The sequence below is a fragment of the Trichechus manatus genome, unplaced genomic scaffold, assembly GCF_000243295.1.
Source record: "Trichechus manatus latirostris isolate Lorelei unplaced genomic scaffold, TriManLat1.0 scaffold00075, whole genome shotgun sequence".
Classification (NCBI taxonomy): domain Eukaryota; kingdom Metazoa; phylum Chordata; class Mammalia; order Sirenia; family Trichechidae; genus Trichechus; species Trichechus manatus.
The window spans coordinates 9611867-9627868 of record NW_004444011.1 but is presented as its reverse complement, the minus strand read 5'-3'; the positions used below and the strand labels follow the sequence as shown (position 1 = coordinate 9627868).

General features: G+C 35.1%; 1 protein-coding gene across 1 annotated transcript in view; it reads left to right on the top strand.

The window, feature by feature from the left end:
* MALRD1 (MAM and LDL receptor class A domain containing 1) overlaps nucleotides 1-16002 on the top strand; it is a 964362-nt gene that overhangs the window by 707351 nt on the left and 241009 nt on the right. Inside the window, 1 exon segment of the mRNA XM_012556720.1 lies at nucleotides 14612-14769. Coding sequence (XP_012412174.1) covers nucleotides 14612-14769 — 158 coding nt within the window.

Sequence of the window (16002 nt, the reverse complement as noted above, 5' to 3'; positions counted from 1 at the left end):
AGTGCCTCTAGTGCAGCTTGGACTTCTTCCTTCAGCACCATCGGTTCTTGATCATATGCTACCTCCTGAAATGGATGAATGTTTACCAGTTATTTTTGGTACAGTAACTCTGTGTATTCCTTCCATCTGCTTTTGATGCTTCCTGCATCATTCAATATTTTGCCCATAGAATCCTTCAATATTGCAACTCAAGGCATGAATTTTTTCTTCAGTTCTTTCAGCTTGAGAAACACCGAACGTGTTCTTCCCCTTTGGTTTTCTATATCCAGGTCTCTGCACATTTCATTATAAAATTTTACTTTGTCTTCTTGAGCTGCCTTTTGAAATCTTTGTTCAGCTCTTTTACTTCATCATTTCTTCTGCTTGTGTTAGCTATTCGATGTTCAAGAGCAAATTTCAGAGTCTCTTCTGACATCCATTTTGGTCTTTTCTTTCTTTCCTGTCTTTTTAATGACTTTTTGCTTTCTTCATGTATGATGTCCTTGATGTCATTCCACAACTTGTCTGGTCTTTGGTCACTAGTGTTCAATGTGTTGAATCTATTCTTAAGATGGTCTCTCTCATGGATTGAATTGTGGCCCCCCAAAATATCTGTCAACTTGACTAGGTCATGATTTCCAGCATTGTATGATTGTGTAATCTGATGTGATTTCCTTATGTGTTGTAAATTCAATCACTATGATCTAATAAGATGGATTAGCGGCAGTTATACTGATGAAGTATACAAGATTGGATAGTGTCTTAATCCAATCTCTTTCAAGATATAAAAGAGAGAAGTGAACAAAGACACATGGGAACCTCATACCAACAAGAAAGCAGTGCCAGGAGCAGAGCGTGTCCTTTGGACCTGAGGTTCCTGTGCAGAGAAGCTCCCAGACCGAGGGAAGAATGATGACACAGACCTTCCTCCAGAGTTGACAGAGAAAGCATTCCCCTGGAGCTGATGCTCTGAATTTGAACTTGTAGCCTACTGGAGTGTGAGAGAATAAACTTCTCTTTGTTAAAGCCGTCTACTTGTAGTATTTCTGTTATAGCAGCACTAGATGACTAAGACAGTCTCCAAATTCAGGTGGGATATGGTCAAGGTCATATTTTGGCTCTGGTGGACTTGTTTTAATTTTCTTTAGCTTCAATTTGAACTTGCGTATGAGCAATTGATGGTCTGTTCTGCAGTCAGCCCCTGACCTTACTCAGACTGATGATATTGAGCTTTTCTATTGGCTCCTTCCACAGATGTATTTGATTTGATTCCTGTGTATTCCATCTGGTGAGGTCCATGAGTATAGTTGCTGTTTATGTTGCTGAAAAAAAGTGTTTTCAATGAATAAGTCCTTGGTCTTGCAAAAGTCTATCATACGACCTCCAGTGTCATTTCTGTCACCAAAGCCATATTTTCCAACTACCAATCCTGCTGTGTTTCCAGCTTTTGCATCCCAATCACCAGTAATTATCAAAGCATCTTGATTGTATGTTTGATCAATTTCAGACTGCAGAAGTTGGTAAAATATCTTCAACTTCCTCATCTTTGGTATTAGTGGTTGGTGTGTATATTTGGATAATAGTTGTATTAACTGGTCCTCCTTGTAGGCATATGGATATTATCCTATCACTGAGAGCATTGTATTGTATTTCAGGATAGATCTTGAAAAAAAATTTTTTTAAACTGTGCTTTAGGAGAAAGCTTAAAGCTCAAGTTAATTTCTCATACAAAAATTTATACACATATTGTTTCATGACATTAGTTACAATCCCCACAATGTGACAACACAGTCCCTCTTTCCACCCTGTGGTACCCTTTGTCTATTTAATCAGTTCCTGTCCCTTCCTGCCTTGTCATCATGCCTCTGGACAGGTGCTGCCCATGTGGTCTAGTGTATCTGACTGAACTAAAAAGCACATTCCTCATGTGTATTATTTTTTGTTTTATAGTCCTGTCTAATCTTTGTCTGTAGAATGGGCTTCAGGAATGGTCTCAGTTCTGGGTTCACAGAACGCCCTCGGGCCATAGTTTTGGCGGTTCCTCCAGTCTCTGTCAGACCATTAAGTCTGATCTTTTTACATGAATTTGAATTCTACACCACACTTTTCTCCTGCTCTGTCAGGGACTCTCTGTTGTGTTCCCTGTCAAGGAAGTCATTGGTGGTAGCCAGACACCATCTAGTTCTTCTGGTCTCAGGCTGGTGGAGTCTCTGGTTTATGTGGTCCTTTAGTCTCTTGGGCTAATGTTTTCCTTGTGTCTTTGGTTTTCTTCAATCTCCTTTGCTCCAGGTGGGATGGGACAAATTGATGCATCTTAGATGACCACTCTCAAGCTTTTAAGACCACAGATGCCACTTGCCACAGTGGGATGCAGGGAAATGTTCTTTTTGATAATAAACTTGAAGCCATTTCTTTTCAATTTATCATTCATATACTAGACTATATGATTGTCTGATTCAAAATGGCTGATACAAGTCCACTTCATCTCACTAATGCCTAAAATGTCAGTCTTTATGCGGTCCTTTTCATTTTTGATGACTTCTAGTTTTTCTAGATTCATACTTCATACATTCCATGTTCCGATTATTAATGGATGTTTACAGCTCTTTCTTCTCATTTTTATTCAAGCTGCATCAGCAAATTTATGGTCAACTGATTTTTGACAAAAGGCCCAAGAAAATTCAATGAGGAACAAGTAGTTTTTTAATCAAATTTTATGCTGAGACAAGTAGATATCCATGTGCAAAGGAATGAAACTATACCCCTAACTCACACTATATGCAAAAAGTAATTCAAGGCATATTATAGGCCTAAATGGATGAGATAAAATTCTTACAAGAAAATGTAAGAGTAAATCTTTATGACCATGAGGTGCGCAATAGTTTCGTAGAAGTTACACTAAAAACACAAGTGACAAAAGAAAAATAGGTAAAATGGACATAATAAAAATTAAAAATGTTTGTGTATCAAAGGACACCATCAAGAAAGTGAAAAGATAACTCACAGAATTGGAGAAAATATTTGCAAATTGTATTCTGACAAGGGACTTGTACCCAGAATATATGAACAACTCTTATGACTCAATAATAAGAAAAATAAATAACCTAATTTTTTTTTAAAATGGGAAAAACTGTGGAACAAAATTCTAATTCACAAAAAAAGACCAGACTTACTGGCCTGACAGAGACTGGAGAAACCCCTGGATCAAGGTCCCCGGACACCCATTTAGCTCAGTAATGATGTCATTCCTGAGCTTCACCCTTCAGACAAAGATTAGACAGGCCCATAAAACAAAACAAGACTAAAGGGGCACACCAGCCCACGGGCAAGGACTAGAAAGCAGGAGGGGCAGGAAAGCCAGTAATAGAGAACCCAAGGACAAGAAGGGAAAGTGTGGACATGTTGTGGGGTTGGTAACCAATGTCATGAAACAATATGTGTACTACCTGTTTAATGAGAAACTAGTTTGTTCTGCAAACCTTCATCTAAAGTACAATAATAAAAAAAAATTAGAAAAGTTATTTGAATGGACATTTTTCCAAGAGATATGCAAATGACCAGTTGTTGTTTTTGTTAGGTGCCACGAGTCGGTTTCGACACATAGCAACCCTATGTACAATAGATCAATACACTTCCCTGTCCTGTGCCATCCTCAAAATCATTGCTATGTTTGAGCCCATTGTTGCAGCCACTGTGTCCATCCATCGCCTTGAGTGTCTTCCTCTTTTTTGGTCCCTTCTGATAACATGTCCAAAGTACATGAGATGAAGTCTTGCCATCCTTGCTTCTAAGGAGCATTCTAGTTGTACTTCTTTCAAGACAGATTTGTTTCTTCTTCTGGCAGTCCATGGTATATTCAATATCCTTCACCAACACCATAATTCAAGGGCATCAATTCTTCTTTAGTCTTCCTTATTCATTGTTCAGCATATGAGGTGATTGAAAACATCATGGCTTGGGTCAGGTACACCTTAGTGCTCAAAGTGACATCTTTGCTTTTTAACACTTTAAAGAGGTCTTTTGCATCAGATTTGCCAAATGCAATACGTTGTTTGATTTCTGGACTCCAGTAAGCAACCTCATGATAAATGGAGAAAACATTGGTGTTGTCAAGAATTTCATTTTACTTGTGTTGTAGGGGAAAAACATTACAAAGTCTAGAAAAGCAACAAGAAAGTTTTGTTCAGCATATATTCAAAAGTGGGAAGCAGACAACCATGCCGCCAGGGCCATGTCTGCCTGAATCCAAAGAATGTTACAGAGTAGGCAAGAATGGGAAAACGGACAAGCATGCTGCCACAGCCTGTCTGCCCGAGTCCAAGGAAATAATATAGAATAGGCAAGAGTGGGAAAACAGACAAGCATGCAGCCACAGCCATGTCTGCCTGAGTCCAAAGACCATTACAGAGTCATCAGTATATATTAACATTACAAATGGGCAAAACCATTGAAAGCTTAGTCTTTTCAGATTGGCTAGAAACTGTGATCCTACATTTCCAATTGTCTTTCTTAACAATCATTGGTACAGGTTTCAGTAAGGAGAGTCAGGAGTGTCTTCATTGGTCCAACAAATTTCTGTTCACTTAATGCTAATAGAAAAAGATAAGAGTGGAAAGTCTTCTCTGTTGTGTTTGATTGGCTTTATGTGAAAGTTTCCCTAAAAGATATTTTTCAAGATTATTTTAGCTATTGTCTTTATACCTCAGGGCCCAGTTGATGTGTCCTTGTGAGCCCAACTCCAGCTGGGTCACGTTCTCTATGCTCAAGGAGAGGGAATAATAACTCAGATATTATTTCCTAAATCACTTGCATCCACAACTAATGCCGATTGAAGCAGCAGTCAAGAAAAATGACCAATAAGCACATGAAAAGATACTCAACATCATTTGTTTATTAGGTAAATGTAACTGAAATCACAATGAAATAATTCTTCATACTCACCAGGATTCCTATAGTCAAAAAGACAATAACAAGTATTGGCCAGAATGTGGAGAATTTAGAACCCTCATGCATTGCAGATATGAATGTAAAATGATGTAGCCACTTTGGAAAACAGTTTGGCAGGTTCTCAAAATGTTAAACAGAGTTACCCTTGATCAAATGATTCTGCTTCTAGGTTATACCCAAAGAAAAGAAAACACGTCCCCAAAAAACTTATACATGAATGTTCATAGCAGCGTTTAGTCATAATAACCAGCAAGTGGAAACAAACCAAATGTCCATCTTTCTTCAACAAATAAACTGCAGAAAAGAGATAAAGGAGATAAGATTAAAAGAGAGTTAAAGAGACATGACAACTGAAGGATATATAGATCAGATTGAGGAAATTCTCTTCTATTCCTAACATACTCCAAAACCAAATCCACTGCTATCAAGTCGATTCTGGCTCTTAGCAATTCCAAGGCTGTAAATCTCTACAGAAGCTGACTGCCACATCTTTCTGCTTTGAATCAGATGTCCCAACCAATTTTTATCAAATTCTTCTACTTGTGGGAAGAGAATCATGGGCTTGATTTCTGGTTTTCTTTCCTTTCTCTTGGTTTATTTGTCTATCTTCATTTAAAATACTCCCTAGAATACTTTGTAATTATCTCAGGTAGGACCCAAAAGGTGCAATTTTTTTTTTCTTTTTCAGAACAAAGGTATCATTTAACTGAAACATTAAGTTCAGTGAAAACTGTGTGAAGGAACCAATTCTCTTAGAATTCTTGTGGGGCAGGAGTAAACCCTGAATAATGAACCCGAAAATCTTTCAGATTATTTCATGAATTCAGTTATGCAGACATCATGGTTTCTTTAACAAGAATTTACTAAGCTCATACTTATTCATAAATTTTATTCCTTGGTAAAATAATTAACCATTACATTTACCCCTGTCTATCTTCTCAAAATCTTGCTTCCTTGTATTTATTTTCCTTTTTTAAATGTCTTCAAATTCCCTCTCTATAACCACACCATACGTTTAACCTTTTGCACAATATGTAACCTCAACCTAGATGCCCTTCTAACCGTTGCTGAATTTGCTTCTTTATTACAAATCATAATTCCCGACACATAGTATCCTCTACCTCGCTATGTACACCTTCTTTGATTCCCTAAAATACATATTCTGCAAAAATATTATTTCTTCACAAACATCTATTGGCCAGTAGCTCTTCATCATTGATCCAGACACTGGAGAAGTAGATGTTTACCAAATATAGTGCTTTCCCTCACAGAGCTTCTACTCTAGCTCTTTTGGGGGACTTAAATGATCTCATAATCACAATGGGCCTAATTCTTCCTATTATGTTGCATATCATATTAGTGATCAATCCACACCTTCCTGAAGTTTTCACTTGGCTTTCGTTATTAAGGACTGTGACTCTTTCCCTAATGTTATGCTTTTCTTTATTCCTTTTTCTTTTAAAATCTAAATGCAAGCCAATATTTTGAATTTATTTACAACTTTTTCTACACTTTTTTCTGCTCAGTATTTTTATTCTCTCAGTGCTCAAAATTTGCTAATTCCTACATGTATCTAGTCTTTATTTCCAAGTTCCAGTCCCACATTTCCCATTGCTAGCTAGACGATTGCCAGCATCACAAAGTCACCTATCCAAACTCAAATGTGTCTTCCTTTCAGAATGAATCTCCTCCTCCTGACCCTAATATTTTTGGTACTCTCATTATCATTTGACACCAGTTGCGAAAACATTGTTAACACTGTTAATTGGCTGTCAATTTCAAATTCTGTTAACTCTTCATTCTCTACATATTATAGGTGTTCCTGTCTTTGTATTTACACTTCTGTCATCTGAATTTACTCCTCGGCTATTGCAGGTGTCAAGGCAACTAAGTCACTTCTAAGTTAGGTCACTCCTCACTGATGCAGGATTGATACTTTTAAAGACATCTGAAATGATGACTCCAGGTCTTCCAAATCATCAGAGGCTCTTCATTGCCTTTTAGGTTGGCATTCAGGGACTCACATGTTCTTCCCCAAACTGCGTTGCGAAGTTCAATTCATGCTTTATTCTTCTACATTTTCTGTTTTCTTGTTCCTCAAATGTGCTTTGTGAATTCTAAATGTTAACTCATAATGTTAACTCGTAAATGTTAACTCATATGTCATACTGTTAATTTAGAATTATCTCTGCCACTCCTACACTACTTTCTTCCCCCTGCCACTATGTCCACTATCGAAATATTCATTATTCTTTGATATCCTGATACAAGAGCATGTCTTTCATGAAATTTTTCTTATCCATCAACTGTAAAATATATTTTCTTTGTTGAACTCCATCGTATTAACCTACATCAATATTTGGTCTTACATGCTCACAATAACCCTCATGAAGTATATTGTATTATTATTATAATCCCCATTTTATGAATGATGGATATGAGACATGGGGTGATTTAGTGATTTGCCCAAATTCATAGTGCTTACAAGTATCAGAGTTTAGATTTGAACCCAGTAGTCCGAGCCCAGAGCTTGTCTTCTAACCACCACCTTATTGGTAGCTTTTATTGTTAGATTCTTTTGTGTATGTTTCCTATTTTCCTCACCATATGTTGTCCATCTTTCTAACATCCAAATGCAAGATAGTGCCTTAGCTATAGTAGATATCCAACCAATAACTTCAGATTGTCTTATTTCCACTGCTTGAATCATCTTTGTATCTATTCCTTAAATTTCCCTGAATAGTACTAATTTGCAACTATGTTCTAAGTACTTTACCTGGATTGTATCATTTAATCTTACCAAAACCCATGAGGAAAAAGTACCTACTATTATTACTTATTGCTTCTGAGTCCTAGATAATTTAAATAGGTTGCCCAAGGTCACATATTTAATAAGTGGTAGCATCAGAATTCGAATAGAAGCCTATAGGTTTAGTGCCCACAAGCCTAATCATTGGGCAATCCTGCCCACAGTTGCTTCTCATTACATATTCTTTAAAAAATCCAATAATACCTTTTTCTGTTTCATCAAAAATAAACATTCTTCTGTGCTTGCTTGCTTTCACACATTTCAGGCAAAATGGATCTGAAATCTAAACAAAGTCAAAGCTCTTTTATTACAGTTCTCATTTAGCATTTACCTAAAAAAAAATTTTATAATATTTTATTAGTTTTTCTTTCCTTTATGACTTCAGAAATAGGTTTCTTTTTAATCTCAATTTAGCAAGTGAAATCTAGTTACAGAAATGTTAAGCCAATGCATGCTTGTGAAGGCATTTTGACAAGAAAATGACACATAAAGAGGTTCCTCAGGGTTCTTCGAGTATGAGAATCAAAAGATTCAAAATCCCTTGTCTCTACCTAGACTTAAAGGAAGTGCCAACCAATTGCATTTATATATCATCTTTCTGTGATTGAGATATCCTTGCTGCTGAGTAAATTAGGAGCTTTCAAAATAAGATGAATCTATTTTGAGATGGCATGTTACAACTAGAAGCTTCATTTTTACATCAGATCTATGCATACTGAGGGAAAAAGATACAGTACTGAATTAACCATAACAAACCCATTGCCTCAAATTGATTCCGACTCATAGCAATCCTACAGGACAAAGTAGAACTGCCCCATAGGGATTCCAAGGCTGTAAATCTTTATGGAAGCAGACTGCCACATCTTTCTTCCACGGAGGGCTGGTAGATTCAAACTACCAACCTTTTGTTGAGCAGCCTAGTGCCTAACCACTGTGCAACCAGGGCTGCTTAGTACTGAATTAGGTGCCCGTACATAGCATTAGGAGCCCTGGTGGTGCAGTGGTTAAGCACTCAGCTGCTAACCAAAAGGTCAGCACTTTGAACCCATGAGCCGCTGAGCTGGAGAAAGAAGTGGCTAGTCTGCTTTGTAAAAATTATAGCCTTGGAAGCCCTATGGGCCAGTTCTATTCTGTCCTTTAGGGTTTCTGTGAGTGGGAATCAACTGGACAGCAGTGGATTTGGGTTTTAAATAGCGTTAAAATAAAACATTCTGTTGTAAATTGTTGTTGTTATTGTTTTTAAGTAGGTAATAATTACTCTGAGAAGAGTATAAACTTGAAAAAATATCAGTTAAAAAAATACCAAATCTAATCATCGTACAGCCCTTCAAAAAGCAAATACAAGTCACCTAACAACAGACATTTCTAACAAATACATTGAGAAAATTTCATTTGACTTCAAAGGCTCTGTATCTGTGGATGCCATTTTGACAACTTTGAAGAAACTTTTGTTCTGTCTCTGAGCATGTTTGTATTTCATAGCCTTTAAAAATTGCAGAAGCAAATAGCTACCACCTTGGAAATCTGGGGGAAAAAAAGAAAGTACAGAAAGAAATTGAAGGCATTTCAACTGATAGTCATTATACACCCTTATATTTTAGAGTGAGGGACAGGCGTAAATGATAGAGGATTTAGAGCCAAGCTGACTAAGTCTGACTCCGAAGAAGGGAGCATTTGCTATTTTGAAAGAGAAGCAATATTGCATGGCATTTTAAAAACCATTAGGCAGCTTTATTTTATGAGCAGGATAAAAGGACTAAAATTACTTACAATTTAAAGCAGGGAGTGAATTCAGATCACTTGAAGTGGGAAATTGTCTTTTATGATTTGACCCTAGTGCCAGTGAGTACAATTCTTCTTAGGGCACTAGATCTGTAAAAATATAGCTTTCTTTTAAAAGTAGTAACTATCCTTTAAAAAATAATGCCAGATTTATTACCTTATGACACAATAACTCAGTGAAGCATTTTCAAAAATTCAAGATTGTAGCTAATCACATCTAAAGGACAAATTAGAATCTTTACTCTCTGCTGATACCAAAGTGGAGCAGAATGTCAGTGAAGCACAGTGATGGGTTCTGAATGTGCCTAATAGATTTTTGGCACTAACGTTCAGTAATAATGGTGATTTGAGCAAAGTACACTTTGATGCTGGATTTACACTATTTGACACTGACTGCTCCCCAGTTTTCAAAGCTGTGTGCATTTCTTAAAAGAGTTTAAGGAAAAAATATCGAACATTAATAAGAAGCCTGTATCTACGGGCTGCGTTTAGATAATTAAGATGTGAAATATAAAGTCTGTACCCTAAGGATCTTAAGAACCTGTAATCATAAATAAAAAATTAAAGTATTAAACTAATGTGCACAGGAAATATTAGGAGGCAGAGAATGGGGGGGAGATAAAAATCAGACATATATAATGTGTACTTACTTATCTGGTAGTACTAAGTGTAATATATTTTACAAACTTAATGGAATAAAGTCTTACCTAAAATATTAATTAGGTTTCCTTTTTTTTCTTTAATGGTCAATAGAAAGCTGTAAAATAGTCTAAAACCAAACAAAGAAATAAAAAAATCCTACTTTTATGAAAATCTGTTCCATGAATGTTGTTGATCATTCAAGAGTCACATACAAATAAAGTAAACCAGTTTGATGACCATTTACCATTAAATTATAAACATGTTGTGACAGTTGAGACTTATAAGCTTTATTATTTTCTCTAACAAATTCTGAACTTGGTATGGGAGTCTAGATTGACCTTACACCAAGGTTTTTGCCAGATATAAATAGGTAGTTCTCAATGAAGTAGCTGCGTTTATATTATAAATGTTTGAAAGTGGGTCTAGTCTGAGCTTGCTAGATAAAGAATGATTCTATTTCTGAAACTATAATTCAAGGTAAGGTTTTATAACTATGTGATACAGTGTATCATTCCTGGATAATTCATATATTTCTATTAATAATTTCAAGAGGCTAAGCAACTTTTCACTTTTATGATTCTCAAGAAAAAATATGGCATTGCAAAATGTCTGTTTCTCTCACAAAGTCAAACTTAAGATATTCTAGAGTTCCAGAATCTCCAAAGACCAAATGTGCAATGACGAGTACTAAATTACCAGGCATGGTTTTACATTCTTAAATTTAAAAATGGATAAAATTTCACATTTACATGCATTAACACCCCAGCCAGGAATCAACTTACTAATTTTTTTTTGTTGTTGTTCCACTATAGGATTTTATAAGACCGAAAGTGAATATGCAAATTATAAGAGACCAGGCAAGGTATACTTTGAACACTCAGCCCAGAGTCCCCGAACTAATAATTGAGATTGCTAACTTTGATCTTCAGCCTGGCATGACGTTGTTTGTCTTGCACTAAAATAAATATGCTGCAATTAAATGGTGGGTTATCATCCCCAGTGAATTATATATATTTTTACATTGAGTTTCATAGCATAGTCCTAACATGCAAACATTAGATCGTACTACATTCCTTTTGATGCTGTCATATCTTTGCTAAGCTGGTTTTCAGTAGTTACTATATTAAAAGTAATTACTGGGGAAAATAAATATGGAATAGGAAATAAGGTTGGTGATGTTCTATCTGATTTCAAGATTTGAGAATTTGGGCAGTGCCCAAAATAGAAGGTAATATGGCTATTTAAATTTAAAAAGTATTTTTTTTTCAGAGTTTATGTATGATTTTTTTCAAATATCTACAGTGTTGTTAGAATATTAACGTTTATTAAGTTGGTTGGATTTGAGTACTAAATTAAAAAAAAAAACTTAGAGATTTCTTCAGCTTCCAGTGCCGTGAAGGAATTGCTGAGATGCTAAAGACACTGTGTCCAGAATGAGTTTGTGACACTATGTTATAATAATTAAATGATTAAACATAGAGCACTTGGTTAGACTTAATTCCAGTCACTATGCAAACTTAAAACATGCTCTTCAAAAATAAATACCATATTACTAAAATTATTCAAAAGAAACATATAAGTGAAATTTTCATATATTTATGCAATTAGAGGAATAAATTTACTTAAATACAAGATTTTAAATTGGAATTCCTAACTTTGTAAAATGGATTAAGTTTGTGTCTATGAGCACAATTATGACTTTCCCTTCTGATCAAAATATTTAACTTTCATCAACAAGTTAACACTAAAGCAAGGAAAAAGAGATATTTAAAATCTGAGTTAAAAACGATCTGCTTTTGAGATAGAAGTACATTATTTCTGAATATTTGTTATACTATTTACAAGCTAAGCTATAAAATATAAAATAGTTTTATACAAACATGCTTAACATAATTTAACCTAATTTGAAGCTAGTTCAAGACCATTTCTTCACATTAAATATAGGATGAATACATTCTAAACTTTAACCCTTGAAAATATAAGGGAAACTGTTACTATAGCTCATTTGGTTATAGTGTATATTTCTTATTCAGGATGATGTTTTAAAGTTGGTCTGAGAAAGTGCAGTTTAAATGCATTAGAAATCTTCTGGGGTGTAAAAGGCAACAGGATAAGGAAAAACCTAGATGCTCTTGTTTAAGCACAGATGATGTGAATTTAAGGAGTCCCTGGGTAGTACAAATGCTTAACGCACTTGGCTGCTAACCAAAAGGTTGCAGGTTCCAGTCTACCCAGAGGTACGTTGGAAGAAAGGCCTAGTGATCTACTTCTGAAAAAATCAACCACTGAAAACCCTCCGGAGCACAGTTCTACTCTGACACACATGGGGACACCATGAATCAGAATTAACTCAATGGCAACCGGTTTGGATTTTGGTTTTATGTTTTTAACATAATAGGTTTGACAGATAGAATCTAGGCATAGGTTGGTTATGCATGTCACACATTTGTCTCTATTGTCCAAATAAAAAAAAAAAAAACAGGTGACCTACTTGGAAAGAAATGTGCAAAGAAACTTAGAAAAAAACTTTTCTATAGCTGTATTTAAATATTTTATTAATTTTGTGAACCCAGTATTTGGTAGTACATACAACGTATTTCAAAGGACAATGAGAACAGAAGATGACATTTGAAAACTGGTGAGTGAGTTGCTGATGCCGCAGGAAAGTTTTTCATGTCGTTTTCCTTACTACACTTTTAGATTGAGGAAAATCTTGCTATAATAATTCTCAGGTCATGTTCCATAGTTATATTTTTTTTAAATTGAGATTATTTTATTGCATCGCCTTTATAAAGGGTCCTAAGCGAAGAGACCTATTTTCAATTAGTACATATGTAGAAATATAAAAAAATTGCAGGCAAAATCAAACAATCTCTTAGATTTTCTCCTTAAATTTGGCTCTATGAGAACTAAAAATAGGCTATCTTGTTTACCTCACAATCCACTGGCACATCCACCAAAAAAAAAAAGTTACCATCAAGTCGATTCTGACACACAGTGACCCTATAGGAGGGGGTAGAACTGCCTCATTAAGCTTCCAAGGAACGATTGCTGGATTGAAACTGTCGACCTTTTAGTTAGCAGCCGAACCCTTAACCACTACACCACCAGCACTCCTCAGGCCCTGTTAAATTAATACTTGCTGAAATAATGTCCTTCAAAAACACGAAAAAGCCAAGCCATTAGTTGATATGGTGTGATCATCTAATTCTCCTTTGAATTGCATTCTGACTACTTTCCTGTTAACTTGGTTCAGGGGAATAGTGCATGAGTGTTCCTTCATTGAAGACTCAGTATTCTGGGGTAGGGGGCAGAAAGTTAACAAACACATATGCTGATTAATGTGAGTGTAGTCAAGTTACCTGACAACTAGCTCTTAAGAAGGAAAGCCGTCACTATTAACTTACAATTAATGATAAAATATATATAACATTTTAGTATTGTTACTCAGATATATATGTATACGTATGTATATATGAATAACAATAGTAACAACACTAAAATGCCACCAAAAAACCAAACCAAACCCGTTGCTGTCGCATCAATTCCAAATCATAGTGACCCTAAAGGACAGAGTAGAACTGCCCCATAGGGTTTCCAGGGAGCACCTGATGGATTCAAACTGCCACCCTTTTGGTTAGCAGCCATAGCTCTTAACCACTACGCCACCAGGGTTTCCTAAAATGCCACAGAGAAAAACAGTATGTATTTTTTAATTTAGAAATTATTTTAATTTATCCTCCATTAAGAACTATAAGCAAATATTTAATCAAAGGCAATGTTTGATTTGATATACATATTTTTTATATCCTTTCCCAGTAAAAGCCACAAAGAATTAATTTGAAGGGAACAGTAGTTGTGATGAATTTTGACAATCAAGTCAACAGAAAAAAATCCAATTGCATTTAAAACCTGGAGATTGTTCACATACTAATGCAGCTGAGGAGAGTAGAAGCTGTCACTCAGAGAAAATAATATGATGACTTTCAGAATCCCATTTCACTTTGCAGTTAGAGCCATTCGCTACTACTGAGGTCAATGTGTGAATCAGATCAACTGAAAATGAGAGACAATATCAATCTGCAATCATCGCCCACAGAGTAACTGCGCAAACATACAGGATACAAAATATTTTATTTACTTGAAACTGACAGACAAATTTGAGCAAATTAAAAAAAAAGAATACACCTTCATGGTCAACATAAATATTTGGTCGCTTTGTGTACAAGTCACAATCCCACAGGAATTTTGTGAATCATATGATCATAGTGAGATACTTTTTTTTTTGGTCAAAAAGAATTAAATTACATATCTGACTCACACAAAATGAGTTGTATTTAATTGTGTGTATGTGTGTGTCTGAAAGACAGTATGTGATATTTGCATAGGAAATGAAATTTGTACAGGTTTGAACACTTTCTATTTGAAAACATTGCATTTATCTATTTTAAGGCAATGGGCAACACTTCCTGTATGTCAACTCATCTGGCCCGAGAGAAGGATACACTGCACGGATCACTACTTCCAAATACTTCCCAGCAAGCCTTGGAATATGTACTGTCCGGTTCTGGTTCTACATGGTTGATCCCAACAATATGGGAATATTAAAGGTAAAAAAGGAAGACAGAGATTTGAGTTCACTGAAATATTCATAATGTGTTTAAGCACTGTTTTCCTTTTCTTCTACTAACTTGTTTTTTTTTTTTTTTGGTAATCACGACACCAATTCTCATTCCATTGATTGCTCATTTCTTTCTGGGACAACAGGATCTTGGCAAACAGTACTGTCATTCATCTTAATTTTATTCAAGTTTTATCTCATTGATGGGTGCCACCTGAACTTTATTATAGTGCATGACATTTAAAAGTTTATCTGAGGATAAAAGCGTATGGGCACATTCTGTATGTTCTTTCTGAATATATAGTAACAGTAAACAAATGTGATGTGAGGGATAATGATGAAGAATATTTTATATCCAGAACATAGTAAAGACAAAGCAAATTTAAGATTTTAACTATGTATCAGCTTGCACTAAAAACAGCACATCTCCCTATTTTTAACTAATTTAAAACAAGAATCTGCACCAAATACAGATGTCTTTAAAGAAACACGTTGCTTCGTTTATATGTCTAATTCTATGAACGATCAAGAAGCTTTTCAATTATCATGAACTGATTTTGAAATCTTGGTTTTTAATTAGGTGTTGTGTTCTGATATATAATCTTTTAATTACACAATCACTTGTTTGAATAAATATTATTGGAATTTTTGTCTTTACCTCAAACATTGGCCCTTGTTAACGGTAAGAGCTATTATTAAGTGCATCCCATCTTCCAGGGTGTGCATTGTAAACTTCATATGTGTTTTCAATTTTAATTTTCACATTTACCTGATGAGATAAATATTTTTTCCCAGTTTTTCAACAAACCTAGATTCAAAGAGGTTTAGTTAGTAATGTTTCCAATATTAAAAAATTAGCAACATATCTAAATTCAAAGTTATTATTTTTATCCATTACCCAGTGTTGTTTCTCAAGGTCTCTGCAGTTTAGCAAAGAAGTTAAAGAGATGTATGGGGAAAAGATACAAAAGAAAAAGAATAAGTAAGTCTTAGCCATTGACAGAAATGGAAGCTCATATCAAGTAAAAATATAAATGTGCAAAAATAGTGGAGAATTTATACTGATTCTATGAGGATTTGTTTTCCCAAAGGGGAGCCAGTAAAACAGCAGAGAAAGAGATTCAATTTTTTTTTTCTTTTTATATTTTATTGTACTTCAGGTGAAGGCTTACAGAACAAATAGTTTCTCATGAAACAGTAGTACACATGTTGTTTTATGACA